The 26,051-nt window shown below is 51.2% G+C and overlaps 1 protein-coding gene across 2 annotated transcripts in view; it reads right to left on the minus strand.

Moving 5' to 3' along the window:
* Positions 1-26,051, minus strand: part of IGSF3 (immunoglobulin superfamily member 3) — a 104,043-nt gene that overhangs the window by 8,527 nt on the left and 69,465 nt on the right. The window contains exons 5-8 of one of the 2 annotated variants that reach the window (XM_065065267.1): positions 24,652-25,053; positions 20,716-21,120; positions 2,572-2,982; positions 614-1,021 (exon numbers count right to left, since the gene is read on the minus strand). In XM_065065267.1, the coding sequence (XP_064921339.1) occupies positions 614-1,021; positions 2,572-2,982; positions 20,716-21,120; positions 24,652-25,053 (1,626 nt within the window). The remainder of the gene's footprint in view (positions 1-613; positions 1,022-2,571; positions 2,983-20,715; positions 21,121-24,651; positions 25,054-26,051) is intronic. The other variant, XM_065065276.1, reaches the window with a different exon arrangement.

Here is a 26,051-nt window from a genome sequence, read left to right on the forward strand (position 1 = left end):
CACCAGCAAGTGGATTGGCCAGGAAGCCCATAAGTACTCCCTTGTCCATAGAGAGGCAGGTTCCTCATAGCCAACTCCTGCCCCATCAAGAAACCCAAGCCCTTGTCTCAATTGACAGATAGACCCATGGAGCTGCACACCCCGCATCTGCTTCTTCACCAGCAGAATGGGGAGCAGCATCATGAGAAACTGACAGGACACCAGCAAAGGTCTCAACCTCTGCTGCCCTCTTTTCATGCAAGGACCTTGCCCTTGGGGCACACACCTGGGAAGCACAGACATCTCCCATCTCATTCTCAATCAAAATGTGAATAAAATTGGAAGCCTATCTTATCTGATCTGCCAAAAGTGCTGTAAAAAAATAAATTTGCAGATGCAGAAGTGAGAAAATCCCACAGCCCATCTAGCTGTGTTTGCAAGACTTGCTCTATGCTTCTTCCAGAAAAGCAAGGGTGCACCCAAGAAGGCATGCAAGAAAGCATCAGCACGGTCTGCAGTGCAGCAGTCCTGCCCTCTGCCTGGACACACTGTCTATGACAGACAGATGATGACCCATGTTTTGTCCACAAGGGCAGAGTGCTGCTCTAAGCTGTCAGCACGAGACCCTCCTCACCTGGCTGCTTGACGGTGAGGGTGATGAGCCCAGAGATGTCCTCTGCCCGCTTGTACCAGCGGTCGCTGGGGTCGAGGAGCCACTCCTCCACGCGGCAGTTGTAGGCCCCGCTGTCCCGCACGGTGGCATTTTGGATGGAGAGGAGGTAGAGGCCCGGGGATGGGCTCTCCAGGTGCAGCCGGCTCCGCAGGTCGCCCAGTGCCACCACGTCCCCATAGCGCAGGATGTTCTGCCGGCTCAGCCGGGCCACCACCTCCTTCTCCGGGTGGCCCGGCCGCCACACATACCACTCCACCACCAGCTGGGATGAGGGGCTGGTCCGGCTGCTGACCAGGCACTCCAAGGTCACCCACTGGTTCTCCAGCACTGTGATGTTCTTGTGGGTCTGGTTCACCTGCAGGCGGTTATCTACGGGAAAAGGCCATTAGAAATGCAAGGTGATGGAGGCCCTTTGTCTCCCCACAAGCACTTCCTGCATGGCCACAATCCTGAGGTGTGATCAAAGAAACAAGGCAAGACAGGAAAAAGAAATGGGGAAAAAAAATGAAGAGGAAAAGAAAATAGGACTTGTGGTTTTTAGGGTCTTCTGACAATCTCAGGCTAGTCACCAACAACTCCCCATTTAGCACTGGGAACTAGAAACACATCATCTCCCAGCAGGACTCTGGGATACTAAGTGCACAGACACCTTGTGAAGTGAGGTCACACCTCAGTCTTTTCTCATCCTCCTCCTGGGGCAGGGCAGTAGCTTGGTCAGACTCTGACCAGCAAGCCCTCCTGTTGTGGGAAAAGGGGAAAAAGCAAGGGGGAGAACGGGCGGCTGATTATAAGGAACCACCACTGCAAAACGAGAAGTGGCATGAGGGCAAAGTCACACACAGTTTTTTGCTGCCTTGGGAATGTCCCTGGTTTTTGCTCCACGATTTCATTGATACACAATGAGGGGTGACTGTAATCAGCTTTTTTATGTGAAATGATGTGTCAGACACTCCTAACTCCTTCACAACTTCTTTTCCAGGGGCAAAGTCTGGACTTGTCTGGTACAGCCGCTGCAGCAAGCGATGGGCACTGTACTTCCCAGTGATGCAGGTGATGCAAAAGAGGGGACAGATCACAGCTCCCCCCTCCCTGACCATCCCACAGCCATCTCGGGATTTTGCAGAAAGAAACGGGGAGCTGAGACCAGCAGCGAGCGGCGCAGTCTGGCCTGGGCAACCAGGCAAAGCTGTGCTGGGGCCCATATTCAATATCCCTCTTGCACGCCCATACACAGAGCTTGTGTCTAGCCAGCCCAATCCAAACAGAGTATATGCATTAAGCATTGTCCAGTTGTGCTATCCAGGTCCTCAGCTTGTGGGGGCCCTCTTCAGCTCCTCCATCAGCCCACCTTTACCAGTGATGTCAGGTGCCACAGAAACCACCAGCAGAGCAGATTTCTCTTTTCCTGGCAGCCAGTTCCCCACCTCATTAAACTTGTTACTCGCATTTCATGTGCACAGCACAGAGGGAAATGAGACAAGGCTCCCTGCGCCTGTCAGGATATGGGCACAGAGTAAAATAAAACTATGTGCAAAACATAAAAATGCTTTCCCAGGCAGGGATGCACCATTTCTCTCTGAGTAGGTCACTAGTCGACACTCTTGCTACACGATGCTCTTGAGGATAAGGAACCCTGGCTGGATACAATGGCCTGCTAGACTGTGAGGGATGGACAACCTTCACGTGGGGACACTGAAATGCATATCAGCCCAGCCTCAATGGAGAAGGGTGACATCAAAGGGAGAAAACATCCCTCTTCATGCAGGGACATGCAGGCAGGAGGATGCAAGGAGGGGGTGAGAAGGCTGTAGCAGAAAGAAGAGCAGAGGATCCCTGTTGCCCCAGAAAAGCTCAGCGAGCTCACAAGCCATGCACAAGAGCTGACGCTGATAGGACCCCACTGGCATGGCATGTGGTACCTGGCTGTTTGACAGTGACCTCCGTCCGCCCGGACACCTCCTCCGCCAGCTTGTACCAGGCGTGGTTGGGGCTGAGCAGCCACTCCTCCACGTGGCAATAGTAGCTGCCGCTGTCTCGGACCTCTGCGCGCTGCACCGTCAGGCTGAACAGCCCCCCGGACGCCGAGCGCTCGAACTGCAGCCGGCCCCGCAGCCCCTCCTCCTCTGCGTAGGTGCCGTACTCGAAGGCTGAGCTGTGGGTGGTCTTGAGGATGAGCTTGCCATCGGCGTCGGAGGGCTTGTGGACGTACCACAGCACGGCGAAGTGCGAGTCGGGGCTGGTCTGGGATTTCACCGAGCAGTTGAGGGGGATGGGGCGGTTTTCCACCAGAGTGATGCTCCGCTTTGACTTGCTCACCTGCAGCTTGGTCACTGTGAGGGAGGAATGGATAAGGATGAGGAGAGGTGGGTCATTAACATGGGAAAAAAACTCCTTTCTTTTTGGGAGGACCAGAAAGTCCTATCCCAGCTGCAGGCACAGCTGGTCTTGCCTGTGTCCCACTTGCACCAGACCCTCAGGATAAAGGCATTCTGATGTTCTCCTACCAAATCTTCTCTCTTCTTTCACCTGCCCTCTATTCCCAGATCCTCCCACTGTGTCCCTCAGCAAGATGCTGCTTTTTCACAGTTTGTCCTTTAAAAGGTTCTCTTTCTTAATTCACTGTAGTCTAAGGCACCAAACCTAGCAAGAAGGCTACACCCAACCTCAGCGGGTTTTTTCATGGTGAAATCATACCACTTGCAGCTCAGGGCAACGAGCTGTTGACCAGTTCCAGAGAAAACCATTTCCAGGAAGAGTGAATTAAACAAGACTCCGCTGCTGTCACATGCCAGCCATCCCAGTGACATGTAACCCACAGACATGCAATAGCTAGGGGAGCACACGCGAGCACAACTGGAAAAGAAGAAAGAGCAGCAGACTGGAAAGGATCAGCAGGGAGGAAGCTCTGCTCCAGCAGCCAGGAGATCTGGTCCAGGTCCACCACAGACCACACAGCCCAGACAAGCCACAGGCGTGCCACCTCTCTCGGCTTCCCAAGTGTGACTGCGGCTCCCACACAGGTAGATAAGTGGTCACAGCGCCGCGGATGACATGGCAATGTCGTTAGCTCTTGTCCCTGCAAGGAGACAGGGACATGGGTTTCTGACTCCTGTCTCCCTGCAGGAGCAGGAGAGAAAGCCTCCCCTGCCACTGCTCAGGCTATACCTGTTGCCCAAGCCTTGACCCAGGGCATTCCCATCTTCAGGAAAGGACACGAAGTGTCCTTCTGTGACACTTATGCTTGGTGTGCCCTGCAGCCCTGCCAGCTACAGACCCAAGGAAAGCAGCAGCTCCCAGCCAGACACTCCGCTCCTCCCAGCAGGTCTGCCACCATCTCTCCTCCTTCGCGTCTCCTCACACAGCGACTTCCCTCTGCAAGGGGGCTCGCTGTCTTTCCGCCAGGTGAAGGGATTCTGTTGACAGCTGGAAAATCTCCTAACAAAACCTAGTGAGCGCCCTGGGCACAACAGAAGTGTGGCACCACAGGCATGAAGGACTGGAGGCTGTCAGGGGAGCTGTGCGCATCTGCAGTCTGGAACCCTGTCCCACGCATCCCGTGTTTGCAGGGAAGCGGCGTTGCGTCCTCACTCTCACCAAGGCATGGGCTCCTTGCCCTGCATCATGCTTTGCTTCCAGCTTGCCCTGAGCCCCAGGGTCTCAGATGCCTGTCGGCACAAGTGACAAGCGACAGGGCTGAGGGAGAGGATGGGCACAGGCAAACAACATCAAATGGGAGGAATGAACCCCCACTGCAGTGATGCTTTCTGCTCTAACACAGCATCCGAGATAGACATCCTGGTAACGCGTTAGATGTTCCCCTGGAGCCTGGATCGCCTGTGGCTTTAATCAGTATGCTAATAAAGACTCGATGGCTGTATTATGGGTATGGTACACAGACAGTGGAGGAAGGGAAAGAGGGAAACGGTGCCTTGGTTTTCCTCCCCAACGACTTCAGCCTAATGGAGAGATTTAGCATCACCCTGTTGTATTTCTGCTGTACCTCAGACACACTCCTTTCCCTTTGTTTCACTTCAGGATGGCAGCCTTAGCCACCCCACCCACACTCATCCCACTTTTTTGGCTCGCTTAAGAAAGGTTATTTCAAGCATTAATCAATCTTCTGAGTCCCTGGGAGATGAACCAATAAAGGAGAAGGTGATTCTCAGCAGCTTCCTTTCTCCCCCAGCCCCCTTTCCAAACAGTTTATTTTTAATTGGTACTGGATTATTTTCTGCAACCGTTACTAAGGAAACCTCTGTTTCTATAGCAACTGTGTATGTTAAGTCAGCAGCCCTATATCTATTAAAATGCAGTATATACACACACGCTATGTGTGGCGGGGTTGCTCAATATCAATACACACACACACAGAGCGAGGAGCGTGGGTACACGCAGATCGGAGCTGCCGAGATGCAAGCATCCCTCCCAGCGTTCTTCCCACATCGCAGCACCTCCGGGAGATGAAAATGAGGAGTATTTTTAAGGCACGGAGTATTTTTAAGACGAGTGTTTGGGGCAACACACCTGTACCTCGCACGTGACGGATGTATTTCACTGGAGGGGTGAGGGTTTGCTCCCAGACCACAACCACGGCAATTCTCCCTGTGTACAAACAGCGTGGACCCTGGAGGCCATTCAGTGGCTCTTGCATGGCAGGGAGTGAGGGTGATGAGGAAGAAATCTTATTAGTTCAGGCAAAAATGAGATCTTAAATTCCACATGCACGTCACAGTGCTCCTAGCCCTCCTTGGCAGTCACTACAGCAAGTGTTCAGGAATTTGCCCACACATGCACAGAGCCCTCCAAATCTTGATGAGATTATTGTTTCTACTGCCGCTATCAGTCGAGGCAGCAGGCCCTGGCAGGGAATTACAGGTCTTCCCTTTCCTAGACTGCAGGCGCTTGCACAGGTTCGTAACACCATGTACAAAGTTTCATCTAGATTAGAGGTGTCGGCGGTACATAATGACAACCCTGCCAATGCACTTCTCATCTAACATGACTTATTTTCCTAACAGAGGCACACCACAGAAGATCCAAGTGCAGGTTTTGTTTCACTCCCACAGAATTAGAGAGGACATTCTCAGTCTCTTCCAATTTATGAACAGCAAATGCTTCCCCATTCAGTTGACAAGCTCCTGCACAGTAAATGTGCATGTACCTCTTCTTCATTACCTTTTGCAGATCCCACAGAAATAATTCACGGCTTTTAAAGAACGCAGGTTGAAAACCGCTGAGTTGGGAATGCTGTGGCTCACAGGTTACGTTGGGGCAGCTTCACCTCTGAGCTGCAGGCTGGTTTGCTTGCTCATGCCGGGCAGAGATCCTCTGCCCACAGTCTGGTTAAGGCAGACCTTGCGGGGCTGCTCACACTTCTGCTCTCCCACTGGGATGACCATCGGCCACCACTCACAGATACACAAGCTAATCTAAAAGGTTCATTTTGCATTTAGGAAAAATGATTTAAAAGGGAAAAAAAACCCTACAGTAAGTCCTGAAGTTAGTAGTCCAGGGTGATAGTACAATACAAAGCCAGGGAGTCCACCTCTTTCCATTGTGTTGATGTCTACTCTAGCACAAAGCAGGTCTCACTATGCCTGGTGCAGCTTGCCAGGTCATGTTTAAAGACGCCTCCCATGACATGGAAATGATCATAGCTGCTGGTGCATGAGTGAGATTGCAAGAAGATTGACACCCCAGGCACTGAGCCAGCCAAACCTCACTCTCCTGACACAGAGGAAACTCCCTTTCCTGGCTTGGGGATTTGCCTGGGCAAAGAGCCAGGAAAGGGCTTGGCCTTAAATGCTGAGTTGACCCAGTCCGCCCCAGGGGCTGGGTTTCGGTGAGCCAGGGCAGGGCTGCTCCAGCACTCCGTCAAGCAGTGGTGGCAGTGGGTGCAGCAATGTGAACAGGCACAGTTACATGGCATTTTCTGTGGTGTTGTCAAGAAGCTGATGTTCTTCTCTTAACAGCCTCCTGAACATCTGCTCAGTGAGGGAAACAGGTGCATGTGTCTAGGTGAAGTAATCATGCATTTCATCTGCAAACTGTAATCCTGTTGCCACAATGTCTCCTGGCTCCCTGGAGGGTGCCAGTAAAGAGGATATCATACCTTGATGTACTGTAATTGGCCCTACATATGCTATTAAGGCTTTCAGTTTACACTGGCAACAAGTCATGGTTACAACTTCCATTTATTTTTAAGCCAGCCTGGTCTCCCAGCCCCTGTGAAGTCACGCAGCCTGTGTGAAGAACATGTGCAGGTGCTGAACTCTGCTGTGGTGCTTGAGCAGGGCTCAGAAGGGACAGAAGCCACCAGCTCTCTGATGGCACGGAGAGGCTTTCTCATACCACTGAGGACATCCTGTCACATCTGCTGGAGGTGCTCCAGAAGGTTCAACAGGTGATGACTTGTGATGGAGCCCAGCCAGTACTTGGGGGACCCTTTTGGGGTGGAAGAGGCTGGCAGAGACACCAGGTGTGCATGGCAAGCCCATGAAGTGTCTAGTAAGACACTTCACTTCACAGACCACCTTCCAGCATCACGGTCCCTTTGCACTAATTGCCAGGCTGGGGAAAATGTCCCCACTCATCTGCAGGGACACACATTGTCTCAAGATACAGCCTCTGGTCCTCAAAGCTTGTATCTCTGGGCTGGGGGGACTGGTTTGACACACCTTACAACCACAGCAGGCTATGACATGGCGAAGTACTTTACACACTGATATATCTGATATATGATACATGATATGGCAGGGTTTTTTTCACACACCATCAAGCAGGCAATCAGTCTCCTCAAGCTGGGCATGTGATAAGCACAGTTATACAAATATTTGGGAGGAAGGGAAAGCAACCATCAGAGGAGGAGGACAGAGGCAGCGAAGTGATTCACAGCTTTTCTGCTGACTTGCTGCTGTGGTGAAGCCACTTGGCTCCCTCCCCTCTGTTTGCTAATCATCAAGCAGGGGGTTACAACACCTACCTTTACTAAAGCACTTTGCAATCTGTACCTAATAATGCTGTGATAAAAAGATGCTCTGCCTTGGACTCCTTACATCATCTTCCCTTGTAGGCAGCAAGAACATACAACAAGATTTTACTTCCCACCGGGGGAGCCTCTGTCACCAGGTCCTGGGAACAGTGATGTTTAAATGCAGCTGACACCCTCCCTTTAAAAAAGCCCCCCCCAAAACCCAGCATGCTGCCCTGCCGCAAAGGAGGAGGTGGCTGCCAGCCTGGGAAGGAGCCAGCTCTGCATGAGCCAGTGGCCACAGTGCAGAAAGGGTGGGCAGGAGGACAGTCACCACCAGCCCACAGAGTCCCGGGGGAGCCCTGTCACCACAGCAGGGAGGCGGCAAGGGCTGTCGTGTCCCACTTTGGAGGCTGCTGCCCTCTGGGGAGAGCTCCTCCAGAAGACACTCTTGCCTGGAGAAACTGATGAAGCATCGCAAAAAGTTTTCCTAGGGAATGTCCTACTTTTAAAAGCCTCCTCTAAGACTTCACTGTGCTGAAGGGAGTGTGTGGAGCAGAAATGGGGCCAACCCAACCCGAACCCAGACATGATTTAACACCAGACACAAGGTTTAGCAGGCCGATCAGGAGAGACCTATTTCCAGGAGCATGGCCACAAGGTGCCTCTTCCTGTGAGGAAGTGGTAGCACAAGGGGAAATGGTCTCAAGTTGTGCCTAGGGAGGTTTAGATTTGGATATTAGGAAAAATTTTTCACAGAAAGTGTTGTCAGGCATTGGAACTGGCTGCCCAGGGAAGTGGTGGAGTTACCTTCCCTGGAGATGTTTAAAAGGCATTTAGATGAGGTTCTTAGGAACATGGTTTAGTGCTAGAGTTAGGTTATGGTTGGAGTCGATGATCCTGAGGGTCTCTTCCAACCGAAATTATTCTATGAGTCTATGAGCCCATTCCTCCCTGGCCCCCTCAGCATACAACCCTGAAGGGCACTGGCTGAACTCCTGGCACAAACACACCCCTCAGCCACCCAAAGGTGCCTCACCATTTCCCTCACTAGGGCCCAAAATGCACCTGATGCCCAAATTCCTCCTGGGGGATGCTTGCCTGGGATTTGGGAGACCCGTGTGCAGGTCGCTGCCCTGCCACAGGCTGAGACATGCACTAACGCTCAGACCTCCTGCCTTCCCCAGAGCAGGGCTGAAGAGCCTCCTCTGCCTCCACACACACTGCAAGGACGCCCGCATTAATGACCATGGGGAACTGGGGCAACGGGAGTCAAGCAAACACACGTCAGCCTCCTGACTCAGCGTGGGGAGGGGTGGGTGAGGTCTGCGAGGTTAGCCGAAAGCAAATCAGCGTTCAAAAGGGAAAGATGTGCGAGCCCTTTCAGAGAAGAGGCATCAAGGAAAGGCATTCACAGAAGGGAGGAAGATGAGACGTTCTTAGGAGGACCTTGCTCATTAAGCTTAACCGTGGCATAGAAATCATGAAAATAAGGCAAAGACTTCCAGTGCTGGGGCAGCCTCCCTGGAGATGGCAGGAACATGGCAGCACAGCTCCCGACTCCTGTTATTTTCTTTTAACAGAACACAATTCCTCCTGAAACTGGATTAACGAGGTTGCAAATTGCATTAGCCAACATGGGAGGCTGCTGGTGCAACAAGAGCAGGAGAAAGGGAAATAGTATTAGACTTTGCCTGCCATTATTACTGCCATTATTAACTTGTCACTTTACTGTAGTGTTCCTATAACAATGAATTATTGCCTGCAAACAGGCTGACATGATTGAATTACTGGGAGAGCAGCTCTATGGGAAGGAGAGACATGTTAACCCTTTCCTGAGGAAGGCTCAGCTGCTGCCCCCTCCCAAGTAGGCAGACAAAAGAGCCAAAGATTTGACTTTTAACACCAGCTTGATGTCTTGACCTTCAGCAGTGCTGGTTTCAGAGCAATACCAAAAGTTTCTATGGTTCCCATACTGCTGAGGTCCTGGTTGCAGGCTGCTCTGGGATGGACATGCAAACAAAAGCAGAATACATGTCTGTCTGCAGCAGGAATAAAGATCCACAGCTTGAGCTTTCCCATCTTTGCAGGTCTTCCTGCAGCCTCTGTAGCCTACTAATTTTGTAAAACTAAATCCTCAGTTTTCATGTTCATTCTGGTATAGATAACACAGGTGCCTGAACAAGCCACCAAACCAAATGACTGCTAGTCTAGATGGATGTGGGTCACCTTCTTTTCCCCCTCCCCCCTCGCAGGCACAGTACCGTCTGTTTGCAATGAGACAGGCTGTTAATCCCAGTCTGCTCTCTAAAAATCAGCAACATGACACTTCTCTCCCAAATTTACTGTTCTTTGTGTGAATGCTGCAAATAGCGCTTCCTGCAGCGCGGACCGGTGAGTGCTCCCAGCCCCAGGAGCAAGACTAGGAGCTGGCTGTGACCCACCTCCTCCTGAGGACAGAAAGAGGCCAGGAATAAACCACCAAGTGGCCCCCATTTCAATATGCTCAGCAAGTTGCCACAAAGTCCATTGCCCAGCAGACACAGATGTTCCTCAGCCTCAAAGCCTGCTGCAGCAAGACAAGCTGGGTACTTAAATAGCTGTGCACATCCCTGCCGACCATCAGCCATTCCAGCAGCCACAGCCCAAAATTCGGCCCCAAGCATAGGCACATGCCCTGAAGCACACTGTACCACTGCAGCTCAGGGAAGCACAGCTCAATGCCCTCAAAATGCTACCACAGGGTGCTGTGGCAAAGCAGAATCTCTCCTCAAACCCTCTGGTGGACCCAGCTGCTCCATTGTGTCCCTGCCAGCTTCAGCCTCACAGAAGGTGAGTACCACATCAGCCAAACGTACTGATGAGCAGCCCAGTGTCTCCCCAGAAGCAGCACAGTCAGCCCGCTGACCTACCAAACACATAGGTAGCGGGTCAAGTCTCGTGCTGTGGCACGAAGACTGCAGGTGGCGACAAGGACATCTGCTCAGCTATGGGACAGCGTGGGATTACCAGCCATGCCATGTCGGAGTCTGCAGAGCAGGTAACTAATCAGCAGGTAACCAAGCAGGACCTCAGGAAAGCACACTTATGTGACCCAGAAAGCCTCTTTGAAGCCCAGAAGCCATACATCCGTTAGCATATATGGAAAAGGCGCTGTGGTGTGTAGCTGCAGGGATGGAGAAAGCTGGGAAGCCCACAGTCTCCAAGGTCTGGCCATGGATAAGCCAGAAACCACCAGCTGGGACATACGGCAGGCCTGGCAAAAGCCAGAGCTTCCCTAAGGAAGAGAAACCATGTCTCTCTGAAGAACAGCAAGAAACAAATATATCCCAAAGCAGAACACCCTACAAACCTAAAACCAGAAACCTTCCTGCCAAACATTAAAGAAATGAATGCAAAAAGTTCTGCAGGAGAAAGAGGAGGGGAGGGAAGAATAAAAAATTCCCAGCTTGAGTTGTGCCTGCTGTCAGAAAACAATATACGGCTCACTGATCACTTGTAAATTAAAATATGGAGATACGATCACTGGAAGATAAATTCAGTACCAAACTTCAGCCACAGAGGATGAAGAAATAAAAAAATAACATACCAAGACATTTCATCAACCCCTCGTCAGAATGATTTCAAACAAAAGAGCACTACATCAATTAGAAAAAAAAGTTATTAAATGTACTTGAAGAGCAAGTTAGAACACATACAGCAGCACCACACACAAACTCTCGTCTCATTATGGAGGCTGGCCACCAATAGCCAAATTTCCAGAAAGACACCTGAGAAGTTTGTGTAGGTGCATGTTAGAGTACTGCTGTACCCTGTAGCATGGGGCTGGCTTTGGCATGCCCTGCATTTGACTCAGAGGCTACTGCTGAAAAACTGACTGCTACACAGAGATGAGATGCTGAGGGTGGTACGAAATGTCATTTTCTTGCTGTCCAGGGCGCAAGCTTCCCAGACAGACTTCGGGCAGGATCATGAGGTCTTTGGGACGGTGCCTGTGCTAGCATTGCCAGACCCAGGTTGTCAGTGCTGCCCTCTGTGCAAAGATGAAGTCCCCTGAGGAGGACCCAGCTGAATCCATCCAAGAGCTCACTCGCTCCCCTCACCTTTAACTATTCTTTCCACTGGGTTAATTTTCTGCAGGTTTGGTAAACTGAGCTGGCTCACAGCTGGACTGATGCTGGCACAAGGAACGGGACAGGACACCGTGAAGCCAGCAGCACATGTCAGGGATAAGGACCATCACCTCCCCTCTGTGCAGCCAAGTGCTGGATCAGCTCCACTTGCACCCTAAGCGCTCACAATGCTGCTGCCTCCATAAATTAACTGAAGGATTTGTCTGCTGTGTGGAAGAACAACCAAATGAAATGAGCCATCTGTTGTTTCTCAATAAATTGCCTTCTCAGACTTCTTACAGACTGAGGAAGTATTACAGCAGGATGGGAAACAGATCCATCACTATCTGTACTCCCTGGTTCTCTATTAAATGGGACAGGGAAAACTGTAGGAATGTTCTTTAACAGCATCCTAAATTCCTATTTAAGCAAGTAAGATGGCCCTGGGAGCCAACTTTTATGCATACATGTTAAGATAAAAACTCTGAGCCATAGGTTCTGCGTGTCAAGAGTCTGCCATTTTGCATAAAGAAACAGATCACAGGTTCAATGAACCCAGGATTTAGTCTTTGACCTGTGCCAGAACAGGTAGAAACCCCAAAATAACCAGCCCCTTATGAATTAAAGTTCTGAAAGAGCATTCAGATAAAAATCACCCTCATTTATTCTGCTGACACGGAGTTATTAATTTCACAAGGTAAAACTGTCATGGGAAGAAATGGTTGCCTTGTATTTTACTGAAGTTACTTCCTTTACATGGGAATTGCTGTACCACCTGGCTATGCAGATCACTGTTGCACTGAAGAGCAAAACCATTGTGTCCAGACAGCTGAAGACAACCTCAGACCATGAGGCAAATCAATGCTCCGGAAGGCCGGAGGCAGGAGATTCACAGTGCTTGAGGCTGGACCGTCTCTCCGCCTGGCCGTTCAGCACTGTTCTTCTCAAAACAGGACACAGCCTGTCTGTGCGAAGGACTGACTGGGAATATGTAGTTTCTCGTCTGAGGGGAAGCATCCCACACGATGCAGAAGCTAGAAAAATGGTCCAAGTCCCATGCACACAGATAGACAACCAGAGCTGCTGCTCAGGCATGGAGAGGGGGACGCCTGGGTTGGGTACCACTCACTGGAGGGCTGAGAACACAGCAAGAGAAAAATTGTGCTGCTGCAGCACTGAGCCTGCTGGCCCTGGGGCCGCTCACCTTGTGGAGATCAGCAGGGCAGCGGAGGGGCTGGGGCTCCATGAACAGACCAGGGAAGGGGAACAGTGGTCAACACCTGTCTGGAAACCTGTTCATCACCGGCGCTCCCTCTCCCCCAGGGGCTGCCCAGGCTGACCTGTGCTTTTGAAAACTTCAAGGACATAAGGAATGCACACAGCTTTACAGACGGACAATGTCTAAGTGCTGTTCACTGCGAAGTATTTCAGTCCACAGAGAGCAAACAGGGAATCGATGAGAAGCTAAAGTGTGTGGAGAGAAGACGTGCAAGACAACATCAAAGAAACTGCACGTGCACAGACTGCAAACAGGCTGACACCGTGGTTCTGTATATTCATGCTGCAAATGGGAGTGGAAAACTGCTCAGGAGATATCAAAGAGAGAAGCAGAGAGTGCTTTGAAATCGAAGTGAAAAAATTACTCCTAAAAAAGTAACCATGAAGAGAGTTTACTTGAACAGAGCAGTGTATTCTGCACACAGCCCAGGTCTCCTGGCATTGTCAGTCTTGTTCAGGGGCTGAAGATCATGAGCGCCCACGGCAAGATCAATGGGCACACACAGAGCAGGCTGAGGGTCCCACCAGATGCAAGGATACAATCCCACCTCCTTCACCCTTGTGAAATGCATCCGAGATGCTTCACACACTTAAAACCCAGCTTCTCAGGTTATACCCTTGTGTGCATTTTGCAGGCTAAAGCCCCAAGGGAAGTCCTGGACATAACTGACTGCAGCCAGCTCAACACGCTTGGCTCTGAGCGAAACATTTCATGGGCAAACATGCAGAGGAGCCAAGTATCACTGCTCCCAGATGGGAAACCAAAGGCAAGGCGAGGTGAAAGGCAGCTCAGACCCTGCTAGGTCAGTGTCAGCATCCTCACCACAGGGTTGGGAATGCTTTGGGGCATCCAGCACAAGCTCCCCGCCCTGCTGCTCCCACTGATGGTCTCATTTCCACATGGCAATATTTTCGTGGGATCAAGACGGACGGAATCTGCTCTGGTTGCTTCGGCTCTACAGACACCGATGTAACCTCACGCCCACATGTGATCTGCATTGGGCCAAATTTGCCCAGCTGAGAGATGTGGTGGAGCACCTCTCTGATGCCCCTGAATGCAAAACCCACAGCCAGCCTGACAAGGCCAGACAGCAAGTGTCCTGCTAGGAGAGGGGCAGGGAGAGCATCCTCACATGGATGCACACCCACAGCTGAAAAGCCCTGGGGAGACCTTATTGCAGTCTTTCAGTACTTAAAAGGGGCCTGTAAGAAAGATAGGGATAAACTTTTTAGCAGGGCTGTTGCCACAAGGCAAGGGGTAACAGTTTTAAACTAAAAAAGGATAGATTTGGGCTAGACATGAGGAAGGAATTTTTTACAACGAGAGTGGTAAAATGCTGGCACAGGTTGCCCAGAGAAGCAGTTGATGCCCCATCCCTGTAGACATTCCAGGCCAGGCTGGATGGGGCTCTGAGCAACCTGATCCAGTTGAAGATGTCCCTGCTCATGGCAGTGGGGTTGGACTAAATGACCTTTGAAGGCCCCTTCCAACCCAAAATATTTTAGGAGTCTATGATTCCATGAAACTCCTCCTCAAATCTGTATTTATACGGCAGTGCCTGAACACCAGAGAGTATGTTATACAACACACAGCAGGAGCAAGAAGAGGAGGCTCTCGGGTGTGTGTGACAGTGATGGTACATGGAAAAGATGGTGGACAGGGATGCTGGAAGCAGAGTGTGATGGCTAAGTGCAGAGAAAAAACACCCCAGGGTGTATCCTGGGTTAAATAACTGTGCCAAGGAGGTGGCAGCAAGTCTAAGTGGGGAAGCTGTCCCAGGGGACCTGACAAGTGTGGGGACAGAGCTCCCCAGGGCAAATGTGCAGGGTTAGGAGACTATCATGGATATGAGGTGGAGGAAGCAAACCCACCTGTGCCACCTGGAAAAGAAAAAAGGCCCCAGCTGGTGGGTTGTTAATGCAGGTCTATGCAAGGGGTCAGCCCTGGGTCACATAACACCAAACCCCTTCATTTTGTTTTTTCAGTGTGCCAGAAGCCAACGGGAAAGAGCAGCAGTTCTGAGGCAGAACAGCAGATCTGAGCCCACCAGGAAGGGAAAGCAGCAAGGCCCCGAGCACCCAGGGGAGAGGAGACGGCTCTGTGCCACGGTTGTGGATGCTGCTGAACAGGCTCCTGTCTCTCCTGAGCACTCCTTGAACTCCTTCATTGCTCAAGCAGGAACACAACTCTTTGCCAGATGGAGCAGGCGGCTGTAAAGCAGGCAAGCAGTGCTATTCTACAGAGCAAAAGCACTCTGGGATCAAGCACGCAGTAAACTTAAATTTCCAGACTTCACTTCTGTAAGGGAGTTTCCAGGTCATTAGCTTTCCTTGTTTAACTTTATTGCTGGCTGTTGCCAGCAGCAAAAAGTGTTTTCAAGCAGGCACTTTGTGGCCCTTGAAGACACTTGTTAGAGCCTCCATTCAAAAGTCTGGGAGAGGTCAGTACCCTACTGAACACCAACAGTAGAAAAGACACCTTTTGAATCCATCCATGAGAGGACTCCTCACATGCAGACATTACTAAGAAATGAGATGGAAGAAAGGCACTAACAGTAATATCTGATTTTCATTTGTTAGGGGAAAGCCCCTCCTTAGACTCTGCAAGCATCTTGGCAATTGTTTGAAAATCAGTCCTCCTTTCTGGACATTAAGCATGCCATAAACAGCCTGTTTTTCAAATTCTCCTCTGCCTCATTCCCTCCTCATCCTCCCGGAGTTCCCAGCCTGTGCGGTTACAACCATCTCCAAGTCTTCAGAGGGAAGGACAAGCAGGACACCGAGCAGCCTCTTTGTGGCTGCCAGGAATGGGCTTTGACCAAGAGGTAAGGGTCCTCAGCTCTCTGCTCTTCAGGTTCCTCTGGCCACTGCTACCCCAACACCATCAGGCTGCTGTCACTGGTGGTTTCTTGTGAGCCAGGAAAGAGGCAGAGTGCTCTGCACCCATCCTGCTACCAAAATAAGGTTTAGGAATAAACCTCCCACTTCTCCAAGGCCAGCTGAGGAGCCTCCATCCTCCCACTCCCCATGATGGTTTCAACTTGACAGCTCCTAAAAGACCAAACTTTACAAAGCAGTCCCTGGAGAGCCCCGGAAGCTAATTAATGATCTAATGAAGAGTCTGACTGCCTTGTTTGCTCGACGGCTCGCAGGTCAATCAATCTGCTGTAGCCCAGCTCACAAAAAAGCAGCAAGGAGCCCAGCACTCTGGTGTCTGCTCCGTTATCATCCCCTGCCACATCTCTCCTCCCACATTCATTACTGTCAAAAACCCAGCAGCAAGAGGGCAGATTTATAGAGGCTACTGCAGCTTCTCCCCATGTGCCTGATCCAGGATTAGTCATGAAAGCCCTGGCCAAGGAACAACACAAAGGATGGAGGGGTGGGAAGAGCGCAGAGGCACAGGGAGGTGGGTGCCATACAGATTGGGATGGCAGCTCTGTGTCTGAGTACGAAAGGGGTGAGGGAGTGCTCAGGGGGCTTTGCCACAAACTCCTGCTTGTGTAGCAGCTCTGCTTTTTCACCCCACTGTTGCTAGATAAACTCCCCAGTGCTCAGACCCCAGGCCCTCTCAAAGCTCTGCTGAATCACCCCCAGCTTGCGCTGCAGGGGAAAGATAAGTGCTGTAATGCACTTGAGGACAAAGGCAATTTAATACACCAGCACAAATCTGCTCAAGCCTCCTTGCCAAGAGTCCTATCCAGACGTCCCAGCCCGCTCAGATCGCAGCAGTGTCCCATCATGCCGCCAGAGACTGTCTGCTGCCCTTGTCTGAGCCCTGCAGACCGCACAGACACGCTGCTTCCAGACAGCACCTCCTGTCTCAGCCGCTCCATCCCTGAAAATCTGGCAGGGAGAAGCAAGATCCAAGGAGGAGCTGGGAACAGAGCCTGCCTGGCAGCCCTTGGGTCTCCCTGTGACTCAGATGCATCCATCTATCACCTTCCTCCTTCAGCTGGACCCAGGGCCTGGGCACTGTTCCCCACCCCTGCATGAGGAAGGGGACAGAGAGCAGTGAGGCGTACTGCTCAGCCAGCATCCTCACACTGACAGCTTAGCCTGAATCCAAATGCTCTCAGGGTCACCTGGGTTCAAAAAGAACTGCCTGCACCTCTGCGTCCCCTAAAGCCCACAATGAGCAAGCTCCAGGGAGTCACCGCACCTGTCCTCTCCAAGGACAAGACACATCTGTCCTGACTGATCTCCTGCAGATCACCCTAGTAAAGCTTGCAGGGGGGTTCTCTTCACCTTGGAAAGGGGCAAGCACACAAAGGGCAAGGCAATGGCTTCAGAAGGTAAAGGGGTGGTGAACCTCAGAATAAAGGGGTGGTGAGCCCCCAGGGCAAGCTTCAGCTTTCAGGGATGAAAGAACTTGGGTTTCAAAGATAGTCCAGATACCACAGCAGAAGGGGAGCCCCAAACACAAGGATGCAGGTGGGAAGAAATCTCCACCCTTGCACTTGGGGCTCGCTCCAAGCTCAGCTCGCACTCCTGTGCATCGTTTCCTGCCAGCTTTGGCTTTGGAGAAGCAGCTGGCATGGACCAATCCATGCTTTTATTGTTCCTCCCACTTTGCTGCAACATGAGCTCACCAAGAAATAACACACAGCTCGAGAGAAGGAAGTGAAAAAAGAGAGCACTGCATTCTAAGGACACAAAAGGGCCACAGGTGATCTAGCCACTTGCCAGTCTGGTCCACAATCCTTCCTGACAGATCCCTAGCACCAGCCTGGATTTCTGCTCCAGCCCGCAGAAGTTAAAACCCAGCACTCACCCCGCAGCAGCGCAGGTCCCTCTCCCTGCAAAGCGTGCACACAGGAAAGTGTGCCGATACCCATGCACAACCCTCCTCCTGTGCAACCAGCACGTGCCGGCTTGTGCAACAGTGAGGAGCAGGCCATGAAACAGAAATACCAGAGCTCGAGATCTGCTGCTGAGTTTTCATGCACCACCAAGTCAAGAACACCATGCCCTCGTGATACCTAAATTCTCTGTAAGCTCTCACATGTGTACAGCCAGCATCCTTCACAGGGCTCTTTCTCATGCTGCCAGTCCTTATAATGGGGCCAGGAATGTCACACTGAGAGGCCAAATCTGGCTCTGGATGCCATGTGGGGCACTTCTGCCATCCCACCTACAGATCCTTATGTCCGAGCTGGGCTAATGCTGCTGCTGCCTGCTTTATTCACTTGTTCCTGCAGAAACTACGTGTTTCGTTTCTCAAATACTGCTCATTTCTTCCCAGGAGTAGGAAAGGACTGGAGTGTTTCAGACAGCTAGTGTTTCCTCAACATTACTTGTTGGCCATGAGATAGCCGTCAGTGAAATTACAGGATGTTTCAAAAAGATGGACCCAATCTGAAATCACTTTATCTCAACCATGAACCGTCCATACGTGAAACTCTTACCACTTGAAAGGGCATGGTTATGGTTACTAAAACTGGATAACTCATTATACTGTTGGTAAATTTTTGTGTAATTGTAACATGCTGCCATTGTGAAATATACGTGCAATTCAGAAGAAGCACTGCCATCTCTACAGTTACCACCCAGCACAGATGACAACACTGCCAGAGTGCCAAGGAGAGACAGCCTGAGCGCTGAAACAGCAAACTGATGCACTAGGAGAAGCTCCAGCAGCCTGTCCCTGGAGGATGTGGGATTTCACAAAACAAAGAGATTAATGAAGCAATCAGGCAGCCGCTGTTTTACCTTTCTCACCTGAACCCACTTTAAAGGCTGGCAAATATCGATTGCCATGTCTGCACCTGGAACCTGTCAAATGGAAAGGTCACTATGACGAACAGGGAGCAGGAGTTTAAGAGGAAACGAGAATCCCAGCATTAACTTACAATCTGGAAGCACACGCTGGCTCAGTTTGCCAAAAGACCTCCAGACGAACCTTCTTTACAGTGTCCCGTAGTGGATTGGTAGTGGAGACAGTTCACCCCACACTCACTGGCATATGGGTCAAGGCAGAAATACATGACTAGTAGCAAGGCAAAGGAGAAAACTAGGACTAAGACATTCAAGAGCAGCCTGAAATTATCTCAGACTAAGGTGACTGTAGAGACACAAAATTAGACTGACAGAGCTCTCAGGTGTTCAGTCATTCAGGTGTACTTTTGAAGAAGCCCTGGATATTAATCTGAAAACCAGTATCTCCTTCATCAGCACAGGTCTGACTGTGGGGGCGCTAGGGTGTTCTTTCAGAGGTGACCGAGGAAGTCACCTCCCACATCATCCTGGATCCCTTCTGGAGATTATCCAGCCAAAGACCCAGCAATGACATGACACGACCCTACCCTCTGCAGCCTGCAAAAGCAGAGAGAAACACAGCAGTCGCTAGTACAACTTCTGGCACTGCATTCATGGAGAACATCAACCACCTGCTCTCAGAGGCTGCCTGGAATGTGGAAACAAAACACAATGAGCAAAACCGTGGTGCTGGGGATGCTCCGAGGAGCCTCCCTCTTCTCCTCCATCCCCTTGTGGGCCATAAAACCAGGAACATTGTGCAAGGCTCATTGGACTGACAGCTAAGATTTGTGTAGTTGTAGTTTGTCATGCAGCAGGGAGACAGGGAGAGGCAAAAATCACAGAGAACAAGATGACTTGTTCTGTTAAGGCATCGCTTGATGGTTACTGCTCCAGTAAAAAAGAACCAGTTGTCAGAGCATGGTTTAAGCACCCTTTAGACATCCTTCTGGCCACCCTGAGCGGTGACACAGAGGCTCTCTTCTGGAAGCTGTTATCAAGGATTTCTGTTTCTCTCTCTGTCTCACACACATACTTGCACAGAGATATGCCATGAAGGAGCATATTACTACAGCGACCATATCCAGTCAATGCTGTTTCCTAGGGAAATCAGCTAAAATGAAGAACATCACCAAACTGACATTGTGAGCAGTAAAACATGTATTACAAGGCAGGATAATCAAGATAAACGGAGAAGATTAACCTGGAGATGAGGGCAAGGAGGGAGGGAGGGAGCGAGGGAGGAAAGAAAGAGCATAGGGAGCTCATGAGCCACCTGGAGCTCACAGCATCTCCTGACTTTTCCAAAGACATGCTAAGGGTTGGGGAAGGTGGGGAGAGTACGAACAGGCCCACTGAGGGGAAAAACACAAAGCCCAAGCCATAAGACAGACCCTGGCAAGGAGTCCCTCTGCCCAGGAACACAAAAGGAGGACTGACTATGCTGCAAGGACCTGAGCCAAGACTAAAGATGCCACGAGAAGAGTGAGAGATGCAGCTAGTTACTAGACAAGAGTTTCAGCACCTCACCTATGGTGTGTGTGCCCTTGCAGGCTTTGGTAGGAGCACCCCTCTCTTTGATCCTGTTTGCCCCATCCTTCTCTTCCCCAGGTTGAGTCTGCTGTGATGAATGGAGGTGGCAACCTGAAAGCCACCTTCATCTCACAGGAACAACCCGGAGACTGGACTGAGCCTCCCAGAAGGAAACCCCATGAATAGCACATGAGGAACAAAGACAAGAACCAGTTCCCCAGAGGTGCACAAGGGAGCTCAAACATATCCATGGCCAAAGAACTGTGCAGTCCCACCTGCACCATGCACAAGTGTGAGATGTCAGTCACAGCCACAGAAGTGGTCCTTGCTCTGGAGAGGCCACTGCAGCACTGCTACGTACCCTGTCCCCACATTTCACACCCCAGCCCCTCTCACGCACTCTCAGCACTCACCCGGCCGTAGGACTCTGATTTCCAGCAGGTTGGAGGCCCTGTCTGCCAGCCGCGTCCAGCTGCTGTTGTAGTTCTTCCTCCAGAGCTCAGCCACGCACTGGTACTTGCCAGCTTCTGTGTCGCTCGCCCTGCTGATGCTCAGGCGCACGTTGTTGCTGGACTCGGCCTTCTCGATGGCAGTGCGGGTCCGGAAACCCGCATACCTGTCGCCCCACTGGACCCCGCCATCACGTGTGAAGGTGACCAGGTCATGAAACTCGGTGCTGCCCGCTGGCTGGAAACGCCATGTCACCGACACCGGTACCCATGATGGGTAGTGGGGCTTGATGATGCATTGGAGGTCGAAGGACTCGTTGTACGTCACCCCGGGGGTGCGGGAGATAGCTGTGACAGCAAAGCCGGCCTCTGTGGAAAGAGAGAAAAGGGCTTTGAGAGACACCTGCCTAACAAGGCCCTGCTGTCAACATGCAAAAGCTAGAGCGTGGTCATCCAGTTGTGAGCCTGGAATAACCAGACACTTGCGCTGTGTCGGCTCCTTGTTTGCAATTGCAAAGCAGCATGAACAGCAGCCGTAAAACTACAATGAAGTGCCTGCACAGTGATGATGGCCTGTGTGAGCACTGGCTGCAGCAGTGGCAGCATGATCACACTCAACTTCTGCCCAGAGGAGCGAGATCCCCCAAGACCCAGCCCCTGCACGCTGCCAGAGTCCCGCACGGAAACGCAGCAGCAAGGGAGCAGTGACAGGCATAGCAGCTGCCCAGCACCAGCCTGACCCCTCACAGACACTATGAGTCACATCCACCCCCCGGGCAGGGGGTCCCCACCCCATCCCCCACCTCAGGTCTGTGGCTGGTTGCTGCAGGTGAAGGAAAGATGAGGAAAGCGAGAAGTAGCAGCCTTCAACCATGCATGGGAGAGGTGGCAGTGGTTACGAAACCTCAGGATGGAGGAAACTAAAAGAGAGAGAAGCTGGTTGCTCCTGTTCTTTCATACCACATGGCTTTTGTTTTCCTCCAGATCACAACTCCAGGATGACTTATGCAGTTATTCTCACACATTCACCACTCTGCAAGCCAGTCAAAAGGACTGACTTGTCTACCTCCAGCATGTCGTTTGTTTAGGGGAGTTTAATACCAGCAGTCTACTAGTAATTTGAAGATAACATACTCCCACTTCACTGGCTTACATTTTGAGACAGAGTATTTCCATTGCTCATTTGTTCTGAGCTGCAGAGAAAAAGATTTTCTTTTCTTCCAATCACTTCAGTGCATCCAGCAGACTTGGCAGGGACCTTGTTTTCTATCATCAGCATCCCAAGACGTGCTCCCTTCCCAGGAGGCCCCGCAGGGTGTCCCACGCTGGCTGGCAGCTTTCCTCCTCCCTGCAGCAATGGTGCCCAGCACAGCCACCACCAGCCGGTGCCCAGCAGGAACAGGAACATCTTCTGGATCAGTAGAGAGCTTCAGCCCACCACCAGCTTGAAGTTATAGTTTGAGAGACGAGCTGGGAGCTCACTGCAACGCAGAGAGCTGCTGCCACAGGCGAGACTGGCCACAGCATGGACACCACCGTATCTGCATGCTGCAGCAAGTGTCTCTGCAGCCCCACGGCGTCACCGTGTCAGAGCTCTGGAATGTGTAATTACTGAGAAAACAGGTCAGTCTTTGGGATTAAAGCCTCTTGCAGCATGTTCCGTGATTACCCAGGAGAAGAGACAGAGACCCAGGCTGTCTGCCCTGCAGGACTGCTGCATCATCCCCACGCAAGCCCTTATCTTCATCCCCCGCAGCAGTCCTCCTGCCCCAGCAAGTGTTGTTACTGGGACCAGCTTAGAGCAAGAGCAGTGCTGAGCCTGAGATGGCCCTCGAAAGTCAACTTCACTTCACCAAGACCATCTGACTTCCTCAAGTTTAACCTCCAGTGGGCCCAGGCAGCTTCAGGAAGGGACTTCTCTTGACCACTGTGTGAAAGCCAGGTGTGTTTCTCAGGTCCTCAGGCAACATACTCATGGCACTTAGGTTAACACACAAAGGCCTTTCTTCCTTCAGGGCTTGGCACAAAAGAAGAGAAGCCAGGCATAAAAGCGGGCAGATATTCTGCAAGACCTCCCTACAAGAATACAGCAGCTCCCCCCTCACCCGGCTGGCACCCTGCTTCCCCAGCCAGCCAGGGACTGAAGTGTCTGCCAGGCACTCGAGATCCTCAGAAGTTCAGGGACATCTGGTCTCATCTGACAGCACATCCCTCTTCTGGCTATTGCTTCTGAACCACCCTGTAGATAAGATTTATAGGTTTGAACATCATCTGTGCTGTTTCAGCTAAAGAGTTTCTTACCCTGGCAGACTGGCAAACGATTAGACCTTAACTTGAAATGTGAGTGCCACTAAATTTACTGCTTTTTTTTTTTACTAGCAATTTCTGTAGCCATAAACCTCTCTTGTTCTTTCTTAGCACCTTCAATTTGAATTTCTCAGGACACTTCAAAAACATTACGCTGAACAAAAAATATCAGAATCAGCAGCAACGAAACGATACTCAATATTTCCTTCACTAAATTTTCATGAGTTACTTCAGCTTTGCAGATAGGAAGAGGACCTAGGAATTTCTTAGGACTTCACAGAACATGCTCAACAGCTGGCAATTTCTTTGCGACAAGGAGTGGAGGAGGAACCACTACCTTTCCACTGCATCTTCTGGAACTGCTGGGCAATTCTGAGCACCTTAAATTTTAACAAGAGTAAAAGTGATAAGGGGCAGAGCAAAGAGAAAGGCTGATAGGTGGACTTACAGCAGGCCAAAGGCTGCTGAACTCACAAGGAAGATACTGTTGAAACCACACGAGAATCTGCCTTTAGTCCTTTACAAACTAACATCCCTACCTGCTTTTGGAAGCTATATAGAAAAGATTTACAGCTCCGGACAGAACAGTCTCTGAAAGAAGGTCAAAAGTGAAGGCGAGAAAAGAAGGAAAAAAAGCAAGATTTTAATCTATGATACAACTTTGAAGGCTGGTCTCACACATCTTGCCAAAGCATAATACTGCAGAGAACCGAAAAGAAAAAAAAAGCCCACCCAAAATTCCTAACTTGACCTCGCAGTAGCGTTCTCCTATTGTTTATAGCCCTGGCATTCTGCAGATCAGTGGCCTCACTGGAGCAGTCATCCCTTCTTCCGTCTCCTGCAGAGTACTTTGGGAAGTAGTTCAGGACTTAATACAGCAAGGCCTGAGTGGGACCAAAGTAATTCACGGTCCACGCAAAATCCCTCATGCCCTACCCACCTGTTCCTAAACTGACGTGGTTTTGCTGTGTTTGAAATGGAGGAGCTCTTTGGCCGAGTACCAGCTGCAATGATTCCAGCTCCTAGTTCAACTTGGTCATGGACGATGTTGTGGTTCTGGGCCAGCAGCTCAGTGCCTGACCCATATCTCCTGCAGGCTTCTAATGCTGTCAGAGATGTTCCCCATTTCTGGTAGCTGGGCCAATAGATGTCCAGTGTTTTAGCCTCCTGTTCTGGCAAGCGGAGGTTAAGGTTTACCTGGGGCAGGCAAGGAGGCTTCAAGTGCCCATGGGCTGCCAATGGAGCAACACCGTGGCCCTGACCATAGCCTGGCTCCACTGCTGGGGGGACGTATCATGGGACTGGCAGCCTCCCTCCCTCCTAGGAAGGATGCTGAAAGCACTGCCCCTCTCCTCAGCCACCCCGCTTGCTTTCCTCCTGCCACAGCCACCCCTCAGACTTTGCCTCCACACGCAATGGGGCATGCAGGTGTTTTGCATCAACCTACTGCAGGCCACTGCCAGGTACCTCCATTTTGCCAGCAAGCAAGGGCAGGAGTGCCAAGAGCAACCCCATTTACTCACAGGTGACCTCCTGGGCTGGTCAGGCACACAGAAAGCACGGCCCCGTGGCCCCCGTGCCTTGAGTACTCACCCAGAGAAGTGATGGACACCGGGGTGCCAGTGTGCCGCTCCCCAACCATCTGCCACTCCCCATCCAGTGTCCGCGTCCACTCGGCCACCCGGCACTCGTAGTGGCCTTCGTCCGCCTTGACGCTGTTGAAGATCTCCAGGGTGAAGAAGCCTGGCCGGACCTGCTCCACCTGGATGCCCCCATAGCTGCTGCGCTCGGCGTACGAGGGGCCTGGCTGCAGGGTCCCCTCCCGATCCAGACGCACAATTTCGCTGCGCCGGTTCAGCCTGTCCACCAGGTGCCAGGCCACGGAGAGGCGGCTTTGGGGCCCGATGCTTGAGCGCACGTTGCAGCCAAAGCGCAGGCTCTCCCCCTCCAAGACATTGCTGGCGTTGTTGATAATCTCCAAGGAGATGCTGGTCTCTAAGGAGAGAAACGCATACACACAGGGGAGATGATACACACTCGCCACTTCTCGGTCTGCAAGAAGGACGCTGCCGGCCAGAGAGGCTTTCTACCAGGTGCAGGAAACTGCCCACACATTTGGGTCCAGGCACGTCTTAACTTCATGCGTGACCACATCCAAAACCAGCTTGTGGGCAGCGAGCTGCTCCTGGTGACTTGCACACTCAAACCATGTGTCGGCCAAAGCTGGGAGAAATCTCTCTGCCTACGGCTCACAAGACTTTGCTGCATCTTCTGGTCGCAGGTCCAGGATGGGATCTCAGCAAAACTTGAGGCAATTTGTGTTGCTACAACATGCATTGCATGCAACCGGCTTCTGCCAGAAAAAGCTTCCAGCTCCCTGGGCTTTTCAGTTCACATCATCCTGATCACCATCTTGCCATGTCCATTCCTACAAAAACTTTTGGGAGAAGCTCCCCCAAACTCCCATCGCTAATGACACTAGAGGTAGCTATCAATGTTTGGTAGCATCACAAAAAATGATATCCTGAGCTTCCCAGAGATGTAAGGCTTTACGGCTGTTTTTTCAGAGATACTCAGTGCTGGTTACTCTTGCTGTCTTCTGTCAGAGTTATGGACACTCAACACCCTTGAAAAATCATCACATTTGTTCCTAGAGCTGGTGATTTATCAAATGGCAGGAATGGAATCTCTCTGAAAGGTAGTTGTGCCTAGAAGTACTACATTTTAGAGATGTGTCCAGAGCAAGATTTCGAAAAGCCAAACAAATGAGCCAAAATATTGGTAAGAGAAAATAGAATTTCTTTTGGAGAAATGAGGATGGAAAAAAAAGCTACAGGAAAGGGCTGCATTTCCCTAGAAACCTGAGAGACAGGAAGCAAACATCATGTGAAATCCTCTTGCAGCTGCCCTCTGGCCAAAGCCCACTGCCAGGGTAGCCTGGCCAACATGTGCATGGTTCATCATGCCATGGCTACCTAAGTTTCAGAAAGCAA

This window comes from Columba livia, chromosome 1 (genome assembly GCF_036013475.1).
Source record: "Columba livia isolate bColLiv1 breed racing homer chromosome 1, bColLiv1.pat.W.v2, whole genome shotgun sequence".
Taxonomy (NCBI): Eukaryota; Metazoa; Chordata; class Aves; order Columbiformes; family Columbidae; genus Columba; species Columba livia.